At 42.1% G+C, this 14,750-nt stretch overlaps 1 protein-coding gene across 4 annotated transcripts in view; it reads right to left on the reverse strand.

The window, feature by feature from the left end:
- The window catches only part of GSDME (gasdermin E), a 165,242-nt gene that overhangs the window by 112,330 nt on the left and 38,162 nt on the right, over nt 1-14,750 (reverse strand). For all 4 annotated transcript variants that reach the window (XR_013216826.1, XM_077268785.1, XM_077268788.1 and 1 more), the window contains exon 3: nt 13,366-13,558. Coding sequence is in view for 3 of the 4 variants with exons in the window: in XM_077268785.1 (XP_077124900.1) it covers nt 13,366-13,558 (193 nt within the window). In the remaining variant the exon portion in view is untranslated. The remainder of the gene's footprint in view (nt 1-13,365; nt 13,559-14,750) is intronic.

Genomic DNA, 14,750 nt, shown 5'->3' on the forward strand with positions numbered 1-14,750 from the left:
TGTGGGGGTAAACCACTGTTTGGGCACATGCCGGGGCTCGGAAGTGAAGTAGTGACGTTTTGAAATGCAGACTTTGTTGGAATGCTCTGCGGGCGTCACGTTGCGTTTGCAGAGCCCCTGATGTGCCTAAACAGTAGAACCCCCCACAAGTGACCCCATTTTGGAAACTAGACCCCCAAAGGAACTTATCTAGATGTGTGGTGAGCACTTTGAACCCTCAAGTGCTTCACAGAAGTTTATAACGCAGAGCCATGAAAATAAAAAATCATTTTTCTTTCCTCAAAAATAATTTTTTAGCCGCAATTTTTTATTTTCCCAAGGGTTACAGGAGAAATTGGACCCCAAAAGTTGTTGTCCAGTTTCTCCTGAGTACGCTGGTACCCCATATGTGGGGGTAAAACACTGCTTGGGCACACGTCGGGGCTCGGGAGAGAGCACCATTTGACTTTTTCAACGCAAGATTGGCTGGAATCAATGGTGGCGACATGTCGCGTTTGGAGACCCCCTGATGTGCCTAAACAGTAGAAACCCCTCAATTCTAACTCCAACACTAACCCCAACACACCCCTAACCCTAATCCCAACCCTAACCACAACCCTAACCCCAACACACCCCTAACCCTAGTCTTAACCCTAATTCCAACCCTAACTCTAATTCCAACCCTAACCCTAAGGCTATGTGCCCACGTTGCGGATTTGTGTGCGGATTTTTCCGCACCGTTTTTGAAAAATCTGCAGGTAAAACGCACTGCGCTTTACCTGCGGATTTACAGCGGATTTCCAGTGTTTTTTGTGTGGATTTCACCTGCAGATTCCTATTATGGAGCAGGTGTAAAACGCTGCGGAATCCGCACAAAGAATTGACATGCTGTGAAAAATACAACGCAGCGTTTCCACGCTGTATTTTCCGCACCATGGGCACAGCGGATTTGGTTTTCCATAGGTTCACGTGGTACTGTAAACGTGATGGAAAACTGCTACGAATCCGCAGCGACCAATCCGCTGCGGATCCGCAGCCAAATCCGCACTGTGGGCACATAGCCTAATTCTAACCCTAACCCTAATTCTAACCCTAACCCTAATTCTAACCCTAGCCCTAAGTGCAACCCTAACCCTAAGTGCAACCCTAACCCTAAGTTCAACCCTAAGTGCAACCCTAACCCTAAGTGCAACCCTAACCCTAAGTGCAACCCTAAGTGCAACCCTAGCCCTAAGTGCAACCCTAGCCCTAAGTGCAACCCTAACCCTAAGTGCAACCCTATCCCTAAGTGCAACCCTTCCCTAAGTGCAACCCTAACCCTAAGTGCAACCCTAACCCTAAGTGCAACCCTAAGTGCAACCCTAACCCTAAGTGCAACCCTAAGTGCAACCCTAGCCCTAAGTGCAACCCTAACCCTAAGTGCAACCCTAACCCTAAGTGCAACCCTAATGGAAAAACAAAAATAAATATATTTTCTATATTTTATTATTGTCCCTACCTATGGGGGTGATAAAGGGGGGGTTTATTAACATTTTTTTTTTATTTTGATCGCTGTGATAGAACCTATCACAGCGACCAAAATGTACAGGCACTGCGCATGCGCCCGGCATTTTCCAAGATGGCGGCGCCCATGCGAGAAGACCAAGGACACCGGGAGGGACACCGGGACTAGGTAAGTATGGGGGGGGTGCGATCGGACAGCCGGGGGGCGGAGGGGAGAGGAAGGCGCTTAGGACAGGACGGAGGGGTACGGAACACTGACGGCGGCTGCAGATCGCCGACGTCAGTCGGTGGGGGGGCCAGATCGGGGTCTCCAGCCATGGCCGATGCTATTGCAGCCCCCCCCCCCCCCCGGGCTGTAGTACTACTCCCCCTGTCCCTGCATGTTGGGTGAAATTGGAGTTAACCCTTTCACCCGGCCTGCAGGGAAGCGATCCGACCATGACGCATATGCTGCGTCACAGGTCGGATTGGCACAGGTTTTCATGACGCATACGCTGCGTCAAAGGTCGGGAAGGGGTTAATTAAACTGATAGGACTTGATTTGGAAAGGCACACACATGTCTATATAAGACCACACAGCTCACAGTGCATGTCAGACCAAGTGAGAATCATGAGGTCAAAGGAACTGGCCAAGGAGCTCAGAGACAGAATTGTGGCAAGGCACAGATCTGGCCAAGGTTACAAAAGAATTTCTGCAGTACTTAAGGTTCCTAAGAGCACAGTGGCCTCCATAATCCTTAAATGGAAGTTTGGGACCACCAGAAGTCTACCTAGACCTGGCTGTCCAGCCAAACTGAGCAATCGTGGGAGAAGAGACTTGGTGAGAGAGATAAAGAAGAACCCCAAGATCACTGACACTGAGCTCCAGAGTTGCAGTAGGGAGATGGGAGAAAGTTCCACAAAGTCAGCTATCACTGCAGTCCTCCACCAGTCGGGCCTTCATGGCAGAGTGGCCCAGCGGAAGCCTCTCCTCAGTGCAAGACACATGAAAGCCCGCACAGAGTTTGCTAAAAAACACATGAAGGACTCCCAGACTATGAGAAATAAGATTCTCTGGTCTGTTGAGACGGAAGAAAGACCTTTTTGGTGATAATTCTAAGCAGTATGTGTTGAGAAAACCAGGCACTGCTCATCGCAAGATCATGTTATGGGGGTGTTTTTCAGCTGCAGGGACAGGACAACTGGTTGTCATTGAAGGAAACATGAATGCGGCCAAGTACAGAGATATCCTGGATGAAAACCTCTTCCAGAGTGCTCTGGACCTCAGACTTGGCTGAAGGTTCACCTTCCAACAAGACAATGACCCTAAGCACACAGCTAAAATAACAAAGGAGTGGCTTCAGAACTACTCTGTGACCATTCTTGGCTGGCCCAGCCAGAGCCCTGACCTAAACCCAATTGAACATCTATGGAGAGACCTGAAAATGGCTGTCCACCAACATTCACCATCCAACCTGACGGAACTGGAGAAGATCTGCAAGGAAGAATGGCAGAGGATCCCCAAATTCAGGTATAAAAACTTGATGCATCATTCCCAAGAAGACTCATGGCTGTACTAGCTCAAAAGGGTGCTTCTACTCAATACTGAGCAAAAGGTCTGCATACTTATGACCATATGATATTTCAGATTTTCTTTTTTAATAAATTTGCAAAAATTACATTTCTGTTTTTTTTCCATTCAAGATGGGGTGCAGAGTGTACATTAATGAGAAAAAATGAACTTTTTTGAATTTACCAAATGGCTGCAATGAACCAAAGAACCAAAGAGTAAAAAATTTAAAGGGGTATGAATACTTTCCGTACCCTATATATTATATCTATATAAACAGGGTGGGACATTTCTATGGATACACCTAAATAAAATAGGAATGGTTGGTGATATCATCTTCCTGTTTGTGGCACAATAGTATATGGGAGGGGGAAAACTTTTCAAGATGGGTGGTGACCATGGCAGCCATTTTGAAGTCAGCCATTTTGGATCCAACTTTACTTTTTTCAATGGGAAGAGGGTCATGTGACATCAAACTTATTGAGAATTTCACAAGAAAAACAATAGAGTGCATGGTTTTAACATAACTTTATTCTTTCATGAGTTATTTACAAGTTTCTCTTTGTTTACAGCCATTGACATGTCGCAGAGGTTAACACGTGAGGAGTGGATAGAAATTGTGTTGATGTCTGGTGAAGCAGTACCCGGGTCATTGCAGCAGATTTCAATGCAAGACACCCTACGACACTACCCATCTCCCATGCTACAGTTAGCAAAATAGCAAATAGATCAATGGCTGCACTCAACTGTACTAAAGCAAAAAGTCTTTTTTGGTTATGCACCTGTTCAGACTAGATTGCTGTTCAGTCAGTTTACCTATATTTACTATGTACTATTTTTTCTGACTTGAACGCCCCGCCCTTCACCATGCTGTGATTTTAATTACATCCAAACACAGTTGGTTCCGACCTCTCTATAAATGCAGGCTTTACCATGTTATTAGCCATAGGTAAGTGTCCACACTAGGCAGTCAGGTCAGGGACCCATCCGATCTGAGATTACCTTGACGTTTGGTGGATGGGCTCACATTTTTTGGCCAAATCTTGTGCTAAGCATCTCATGTGTTTTTTAATAGATTTCACAAGCCATTATGCTATTCACATTTCATATATCACACATTTCCTTGCTTTAGTACAGTTGAGTGCATCCATTGATCTATTTGCTATGTGAATCCTTTTTGGTTATGCACCTGTTCAGACTAGATTGCTGTTCTGTCAGTTTACCTATATTTACAGTTAGCAAAATGCTTGCCAAATTTTGTGAAACAGGTTCAGTGTTGGATTTGCCAAAATGTGGATGCAAGAAAACTGTCACTAATGAAGAAACATCTGTGGCTGTCCTAGGTTCATTCAGCAAGAGCCCACAGGGTAGCACTCGCCGCATGTCACTGGAGAGTGGCATCAGTCGAACATCCCTTCGGCACATAGTAGCTACTCACAAATGGCACCCTTACAAAAATTGGAACAGGATCCTCAGTTTAAACAGAACATTATGTTCAGTGATGAGGCAAACTTTTTTGAAACAGATACTGGAAGCCTGTGCTAGTATTTCTTCTGCAGTGTTGCTATTAGTGTGTCAAGAGTGGGAGAAGAGGGTTGCATTGATAATCCAACACAATGGGCAGATCTTGAACACATTCTATAATCTAATATATAAAGCTGAATGTGTGTATGTGTGTATGTATGTATGTGTGTATGTCCGGGATTGGCATCTGAACCGTCGCAGCTACAGCCACAAAATTTTGCTCAGTCACACGTCTGGTCCCCGAGAGCGTCATAGGCTATGTTGTGAGGTGAAATTTTAACCCCGCGCTTTCCAATTCACCAAACAATTTTGCCCCTATCTACATAATGGGGAAAAAGTGAAAGGAAAAGTGTTGGAGGCGTCGCAGCTACAGGCACAAAATTTTGCACAGTCACACGTCTGGACCCCGAGAGCGTCAAAGCTATGTTGTGAGGTGAAATTTTAACCCCGCGCTTTCCAATTCACCAAACAATTTTGCCCCTATCTACATAATGGGGAAAAAATGAAAGGAAAAGTGTTGGAGGCAAATTAACAGCTGCCAGATGTGAACAAGGGGGACTTAAAGAATGACAGCGATGGCGCCAAAGAGTATATACTGTACAGTTGCTAAGGTGGGGCCCCAACATGGGATAATCACCACACCACCACGGGGATATGAACACACACACAAAATGCGCCACACACTACCACGTGCTCGAACACATATACCACCCTCAGCGCACATTTCACCACACATACACCAACCTCGCCACATAAAAGTCGAAACACAAAAGTCGCCGCTCAAAACTCGCCACGCGCAAAACTCTCCACATGCAAAACTCGCCACACGTGCAAAACTCACCTCATGGAAAACTCGCCACACGCAAAACTTGCACACGCAGAAAAATTGCCACATGCACAAAAGTTGCAACACATGCAAAAGTTGCCTCACACAAAACTTGCACATACTCAAAAGGCACCACACATAAAACTCGCCACGCGCAAAACTCGCCATGCGCAAAACTTGCTGCACACAACTTGCTACACTAACCTGTCACATGCAACTCGACACACAAAAAGTTGCTACACGCATGTCGCCACACAAAACTCATCTCACAAAAGTCGCTACATGCATGTCGCCACACGCAACTCAACACACACAACTTGACACACGAAACTCGCCCTAAAACACACACAAGTCTGGTATTATCCTTCAAAAATAAAAATCTGATTAATAAGCAGACAAACTACAAGAGCAACAAATGTACCATATAGGAATCCGGCAGCTGTCAGTCACATGACCAGTCTATTATGTGTATGTGTGAGCTAATATATACTGCCAGGGGGTGGGCTTACTGTTGGCTGGGGATTTATCAGGCTGCCAATTTAGCTTACAAATACTGAGGTAAAAATACTGACCAAATAACGTGTGAACGAGGTCTAATACAGGAGGAGATGACATACAAATATATACTATATACAGGAGGAGATGACACACAGGTATATACTATTTACAGGGGAGATGACACAGGTATATACTATATACAGGAGGAGATGACACACAGGTATATACTATATACAGGAGAGATGACACACAGGTATATACTATATAGAGGAGGAGATGACATACAGGTACATACTACATACAGGAGGAGATGACATACAGGTATATACTATATACAGGAGGAGATGACACACAGGTACATACTATATACAGGAGCAGATTACCTACAGGTATATAGTATATACAGGAGGAGATGACATACAGGTATATGCTATGTATAGGAGGAGATGACATACAGGTATATGCTATGTATAGGAGGAGATGACATACAGGTATATACTATATACAGGAGGAGATGACACACAGATATATACTATATATAGGTGAGATGACACACAGGTATATACTATATACAGGAGATTACATACAGGTATATCTAATATATAAAGCTGAACGTGTGTATGTATGTATGTCCGGGATTGGCATCTGCACCGTCGCAGCTACAGCCACAAAATTTTGCACAGTCACACGTCTGGACCCCGAGAGCGTCATAGGCTATGCTGTGAGGTGAAATTTTAACCCCGCGCGTTCCAATTCACCAAACAATTTTGCCCCTATCTACATAATGGGGAAAAAGTGAAGGGAAAAGTGTTGGAGGAAAATTGACAGCTGCCAGATGTGAACAATGGGGACTTAAAGAATGAGAGCGATGGCGCCAAAGAGTATATACCGTACAGTTGCTAAGGTGGGGCCCCGACATGGGATACTCACCACACACGGGGATATGAACACAAACACAAAATGCGCCACACACTACCACGTGCTTGAACACATATACGACCCTCAGCACACATTTCACCACACACACACCAACCTCGCCACATAAAAGTCGAAACACAAAAGTCACCACTCAAAACTCGCTACATGCAAAACTCGCCACACGTGCAAAACTCACCTCATGGAAAACTCACCTCATGCAAAACTTGCACACACAGAAAAATTGCCACATGTACAAAAGTTGCACCACATGCAAAAGTTGCCTCACACAAAACTTGCACATACTCAAAACGCACCACACATAAAACTCGCCACGCGCAAAACTTGCTGCACACAACTTGCTACACTAACCTGTCACATGCAACTCGACACACAAAAAGTTGCTACACGCATGTCGCCACACAAAACTCATCTCACAAAAGTCGCTACATGCATGTTGCCACACGCAACTCAACACACACAACTTGACACACGAAACTCGCCCTAAAACACACACAAGTCTGGTATTATCCTTCAAAAATAAAAATCTGATTAATAAGCAGACAAACTACAAGAGCAACAAATGTACCATATAGGAATCCGGCAGCTGTCAGTCACATGACCAGTCTATTATGTGTATGTGTGAGCTAATATATACTGCCAGGGGGTGGGCTTACTGTTGGCTGGGGATTTATCAGGCTGCCAATTTAGCTTACAAATACTGAGGTAAAAATACTGACCAAATAACGTGTGAACGAGGTCTAATACAGGAGGAGATGACATACAAATATATACTATATACAGGAGGAGATGACACACAGGTATATACTATTTACAGGGGAGATGACACACAGGTATATACTATATACAGGAGGAGATGACACACAGGTATATACTATATACAGGAGAGATGACACACAGGTATATACTATATAGAGGAGGAGATGACATACAGGTACATACTACATACAGGAGGAGATGACATACAGGTATATACTATATACAGGAGGAGATGACACACAGGTACATACTATATACAGGAGCAGATTACCTACAGGTATATAGTATATACAGGAGGAGATGACATACAGGTATATGCTATGTATAGGAGGAGATGACATACAGGTATATGCTATGTATAGGAGGAGATGACATACAGGTATATACTATATACAGGAGGAGATGACACACAGATATATACTATATATAGGTGAGATGACACACAGGTATATACTATATACAGGAGATTACATACAGGTATATCTAATATATAAAGCTGAACGTGTGTATGTATGTATGTCCGGGATTGGCATCTGCACCGTCGCAGCTACAGCCACAAAATTTTGCACAGTCACACGTCTGGACCCCGAGAGCGTCATAGGCTATGTTGTGAGGTGAAATTTTAACCCCGCGCGTTCCAATTCACCAAACAATTTTGCCCCTATCTACATAATGGGGAAAAAGTGAAGGGAAAAGTGTTGGAGGAAAATTGACAGCTGCCAGATGTGAACAATGGGGACTTAAAGAATGAGAGCGATGGCGCCAAAGAGTATATACCGTACAGTTGCTAAGGTGGGGCCCCGACATGGGATACTCACCACACACGGGGATATGAACACAAACACAAAATGCGCCACACACTACCACGTGCTTGAACACATATACGACCCTCAGCACACATTTCACCACACACACACCAACCTCGCCACATAAAAGTCGAAACACAAAAGTCACCACTCAAAACTCGCTACATGCAAAACTCGCCACACGTGCAAAACTCACCTCATGGAAAACTCACCTCATGCAAAACTTGCACACACAGAAAAATTGCCACATGTACAAAAGTTGCACCACATGCAAAAGTTGCCTCACACAAAACTTGCACATACTCAAAACGCACCACACATAAAACTCGCCACGCACAAATCTTGCTGCACACAACTTGCTACACTAACCTGTCACATGCAACTCGACACACAAAATGTTGCTACACGCATGTCGCCACACAAAACTCATCTCACAAAAGTCGCTACATGCATGTCGCCACACGCAACTCAACACACACAACTTGAGACATGAAACTCGCCCTAAAACACACACAAGTCTGGTATTATCCTTCAAAAATAAAAATCTGATTAATAAGCAGACAAACTACAAGAGCAACAAATGTACCATATAGGAAATACGGCAGCTGTCAGTCACATGACCTGTCTATTATGTGTATGTGTGAGCTAATATATACTGCCAGGGGGTGGGCTTACTGTTGGCTGGGGATTTATCAGGCTGCCAATAGCAACCAATCACAGCTCAGCTTCTATTTTGCTACAGTTAATTAACCTGAGCTCTGATTGGTTAATATAGGCAACAAAGACATTCTCAGTATAACAAAGCTAATATATGTTGTGAAATTCTTCTATTAGCTTAGTTTTTGCCTTTTAATAATTACATTTCTATCTATTTGTTTTGTGGTTTTTGTGTGCAGAATAAATTTTTGTTAACACATTCTATTTTGCTAACAGCAGTCATTAACCCGGGCGAAGCCAGGTAGTACAGCTAGTTGGTCATAAACTTGTAAATAACTCATGAAAGAATAAAGTTAAGAAATTAAGTTAAAACCAAGCACACCATTGTTTTTCTTGTGAAATTCTTAAGAGGTTTGATGTGTCACATGACCCTCTTCCCATTGGATAAAATAAAGCTGTATGTATATATATATATATATATATATATATATATATATATATATATATATATATATATATATATATATATATATATATATATATATATATACATACACATATATATCGCACAGCACTCAGACCACGCGAGTGCCATCCAATTTTTACACACCGATGTCCTTTGAAAACCGGCAATTCATCTGCCACGTACAGTAAAATCATAGTGACCCAAAAGAATAGAATAGCTAGAATAGATGTGTACACATAGAATAGATAAATATAAAGATGTGAGTCACATATATAATTAGAACTGTGAGTGTGCAGCTTGCTGTACATGTACTTTATTACTGAATGAATTATTTTCTAAAAAATAAAATGGCATGCGATACCCCGACATTTTTTGAACCCCTTTACCCCAAAAGTGTTTTGCACGTTAATGACCAGGCTAATTTTTACAATTCTGACCACTGTCCCTTTTTGAGGTAATAACTCTGGAATGCTTCAACGGATCCAGGTGATTCTGAGATTGGTTTTTCGTGGCATTTTGTATTTCATGATATTGGTAAAATTGCATTTGTGAAAAAAACGGAAATTTGTGAAACATTTAGAAAATGTCGCAATTTTTGAACTTTTAATTTTTATGCCCTTAAATCACAGAGATATGTCACACAAAATACTTAAGTAACATTTCCCACATGTCTACTTTACATCAGCACAATTTTGGAACCAAAATTTTTTCTTGTTAACAAGTTATAAGGGTTAAAAGTTGACCAGCAATTTCTAATTTTTACAACAAAATTTACAAAAACATTTTTTTAGAGGCCGCATCACATTTGAAGTCCCCTTGAGGGGTCTATATGATAGAAGATACCCAAAAGTGACATCAGTCTAAAAATTGTACCCCTTAAGGTAATCAAAACCACATTCAAGAAGTTTATTAACCCTTCAGGTGCTTCACAGGAATTTTTGAAAATGTAGAAAAAGAAATGAACATTTAACTTCTTTTTCACAAAAAATTATTTCAGATCCAATTTTTTTTATATTAACAAGGGTAAAAGGAAAAAATGAACCCCAAATTCTGTTGTGTAGTTTCTCCTGGGCATGCAGATACCCCATGTGAGGGAGAAAACCTCCGTTTGGGTGCACGGCAGAGCTCAGAAAAGGAGTGCCATTTGACTTTTTGAATGTAAAATTTCCTGGAATCATTACCGGACATCATGTCCCATTTGGAGAGCCCCTAATGTGCCTAAACAGTGGAAACCCCCCACAAGTGACCCCATTTTGGAAACTAGACCCCTCAAGAAATGTATTTTGATGCGTGGTGAGTATCTTGAACCCCAAGTGCTTCACAGAAGTTTATAAAGTTGAGCCGTGAAAATAATAAAAATCACATTTTCCCCTCAAAAATGTTCTTTTGGCCCCAAATTTTACATTTTCCTTAGGTTAACGTGAGAAATTGCACCATACAGTTTGTATTGCAATTTCTCCTGAGTACGCTGATACGCCATATGTGGGGGAATACTATTTTTGAGGCACACTGCAAAGTTCAGAAGGGAAGAGGCGCCATATTGGAGATCAGATTTTGCTGGAATGGTTTGAGGGTGCCATGTCACACTTGGCAGAGCCCCTGAGGTGCCAGAACAACAGAAACCCCCTATATGTGAACTCATTTTACAAACTACACTCCCCATTGAATTCATCTAGGGGTGCAGTCATCATATTGACACCATATGAACCTCACAGAATTTTATACCATTGAGCCGTGAAGAAAGAATAAATTACATTTTTACCACTAAAATGTTGTTTTAGCCCCACGTTTTAAATTTTTCTAAGGGCCAATAGGATTTTTTTACACCGTTTTTTCCTGAATGCGCCAATACCCTACATGTAATTGGGAAATATTTTTCAGGCACAGTGCAAAGCTCAGAAGGCAAGGAGCTCCAGATTTTACTGTTATGGTTGGCAGGTGCCATGACCCACTGGGAGAGGTGCCCCTGAGGTGCCAGAACAGCAGAACACCACATAAGTGACCCCATTTTACAAACTACACCTCTCAATGGATTCATCTAGGGGTGCAGTGATCATATTGACGCCACGGGTGTGTCATAGAATTTTATACCATTGGGCAGTGAAGACAAAATAACTACACTTTTACCAACAAAATTTTGTTTTAGCCCAGATTTTACATTTTTACACAAGAAGAGGGTAAAAATGGCACCAACATTTGTCCCACAATTTCTACTGAATGTGGCAATACCCCATATGTGGCTGTACAATACTACTTAGCCATACGGCGAGACTCGGGAGGAACGGAGCGCTATTTGCCTACTGGAGCGCAGATTTTCCTAGAACAGTTTGCGGACTCCATATACAGAGCCCCTAATTGCTAGAAGAGCAGAATCCCCCCTCAAGCGACCCCATTTGTAAAACTATACCCCTTGGTGAATTTATCTACAGGTGTAGTGACGATTTTGACTCCATGGGTATTTTCCAGACACAAGCAGCAATGAATGTTGCTGAATGAAAGTTGCAAACTGCCACTGTAGTGACCAATACGCTGTAGCGACCCGTACGTTGCATTCACCAGTACGTTATGCCCAGACCTTGCTTCTGGAAGCATGCACCCTTAAGTTAGGCGGGCTCTCATCGTTTCAGAAATGCCAAACGTGGACGCATTATGTGGTTTAGGTACACTGTGAGGCTCATAAGGGAGGGGGCATTTGGATTTGAGAGTGGAGAATTTGCTGAATTTCTTTTGGTGGGTGAGGAGCCATTTCTTTTTCCAGAGCCTTTGTACTACCAGTTACATGGAAGCCCCCTATATCTCCGTTAACAGATGACAGACCTGAGTAGGGACTTGCTTTTTTTGTGGATTGAGTTGAAGCTTTTATTGGGAACATTTTACATTTGGTATCGCAGTTATCCGGCACACTATGTTGACCACTTACTTTGGGGTTTCCAAATTTATCTCTGAGTGACGTGATTCAGATTGCAATAAAAAAGCTTCTTTTAGTGTGTGACAGCAGCCAAACATAGAAACCCGATATAAATCTGGTATCGCTGTAATTGCACCGACCCGAAAAATAAAGTTGCCTAATCACTTATACCGCATGAGGAATGGCGTAAAAAATAAAAGAAAACAATTCATCAATTCATCTCCTGCTGTTGATTTTTTTTTATATTTTGCCTCCCAAAGGTCGCAGTGCATATTTATCCTGCTCTCTGCGCTGAGCGCTTACACCGGGGTTTCCGTGAAAATCTCTGAAATACGTGATTCAGACGGAACTGACCCTAACTGCGACCTTTGGGATGCAAAATAAATAAATCAACAGCAGGAGATTAATTGTTTTCTTTTATTTTTTACGCCATTCCTCATGCGGTATAAGTGATTAGGCGATTTTATTTTTCGGGCCGGTGCAATTACAGCAATACCAGATTTATATCGGGTTTCTATGTTTGGCTGTTGTAAGACACTAAAAGACAATTTTTATTGCAAAAACTAGTTTTGCATCACCATATTTCGAGAGCTATAATTTTTCCATATATTTGCCCAGAGTCATGTGAGGGCTTGTTTTTTGTGGGAGGAGTTGACGTTTTTATTGGTACCATTTTCAGCCACATGACATTTTTTGATTGCTCTCTACTCCAATTTTGGGAGGCAGATTGAACAAAAACCAGCAATTCAGGACTTTTTTTTTTATATATATATTGTTCTGCGTGTCTTAAAATTGATAACCCAACTTGAATCTGTTGGCTGAAATATGTAAAAATTATATTGCATTGCTAGATCAAGTGTAAATGGTCTAACTACTAAAATAAAATGAATAATGTGCAGAATTATTGTAGAAAGGAAGAACAATAATCACCATAAATCAGGTGTAACTCATTACCTGTCTTGTACGTCCTTCATGAGATGTTGCATGTCAACCTCTTGCTTTCTTAGAGTTCCAAAAGAAGACTGACTTTCCACTCTTTCAGTCCCAGTGACATTGCCATGAAGTGTGACAAAATCGGCGTCAACATTTCCCTGTATGACATCGCCACATTTTCCTTCGTATTTCACAAATTCTGATTCAACTACAACTAGAAAAGAATACAAGAAAGTAGGTGTAAAACAAGACAGGTGAAAGAAAGCAGCCTAAAAGGACTAACTGGTGGAGGGTCCAACTCAATATGGCAGCATATATGCTGAAGGTTATACTCCATGCCGACATCACATTACAGCCCTCCGTCCAGAATATATGTCACAACTATCTCTGGACGTATACCCCACTATACACATCAAAGTGCTGGATAAATAATGATACAGTTTGATAATACAGGTTGATATGATAGGAATTATGTTTTTTATATATATATATATTTAACCCCTTTATGACCTTCGGATTTTTCGTTTTTTCCATGGTCGTTTTTCACTCCCCTCCTTCCCAGAGCCATAACTTTTTTGTTTTTCCGTCAATTTGGCCATGTCAGGGCTTATTTTTTGCGGGACGAGTTGTACTTTTGAACGACATCATTGGTTTTAGCATGTCGTGTACTAGAAAATGGGAACAAAATTCCAAGTGCAGTGAAATTGCAAAAAAAAGTGCAGTCCCACACTGGTTTTTTGTTTGGCTTTTTTGCTAGGTTCACTAAATGCTAAAACTGACCTGACATTATGATTCTCCAGGTCATTACGAGTTCATAGACACCTAACATGACTAGGTTATTTTTTACCTAAGTGGTGAATAAAAAATTCAAAACTTTGCTAAAAAAACAAAAAACAAAATAGGGATTTTTGTGTACTCACCGTAAAATCCTTTTCTCCGAGCCATTCATTGGGGGACACAGACCATGGGTGTATGCTGCTGCCACCAGGAGGCTGACACTAAGTATTACAAAGAAAGTTAGCTCCTCCCCTGCAGTATACACCCCTCTGCTGGCTCCCAGCTAACCAGTTCGGTGCAAAAGCAGTAGGAGATCAATAACAACATATAAGCGTATAGCATGTCACATTATATATGAGAGTATAACATATCAAATGATAAAAACAAATACAACTAATAATAGGGAGGGAGCTGTGTCCCCCAATGAATGGCTCGGAGAAAAGGATTTTACGGTGAGTACACAAAAATCCCTATTTCTCCTTCGCCTCATTGGGGGACACAGACCATGGGACGTCCCAAAGCAGTCCCTGGGTGGGGACAACATCAGATCAGGCCGTGTAACCGCTACTTACAAGTGCGCCAAGGCGGCCTGCAAAGTCCGCCTGCCCAGACTCACATCTGTGGAAGTG

Source organism: Ranitomeya variabilis, chromosome 6 (assembly GCF_051348905.1).
Source record: "Ranitomeya variabilis isolate aRanVar5 chromosome 6, aRanVar5.hap1, whole genome shotgun sequence".
In the NCBI taxonomy this organism is placed as follows: domain Eukaryota; kingdom Metazoa; phylum Chordata; class Amphibia; order Anura; family Dendrobatidae; genus Ranitomeya; species Ranitomeya variabilis.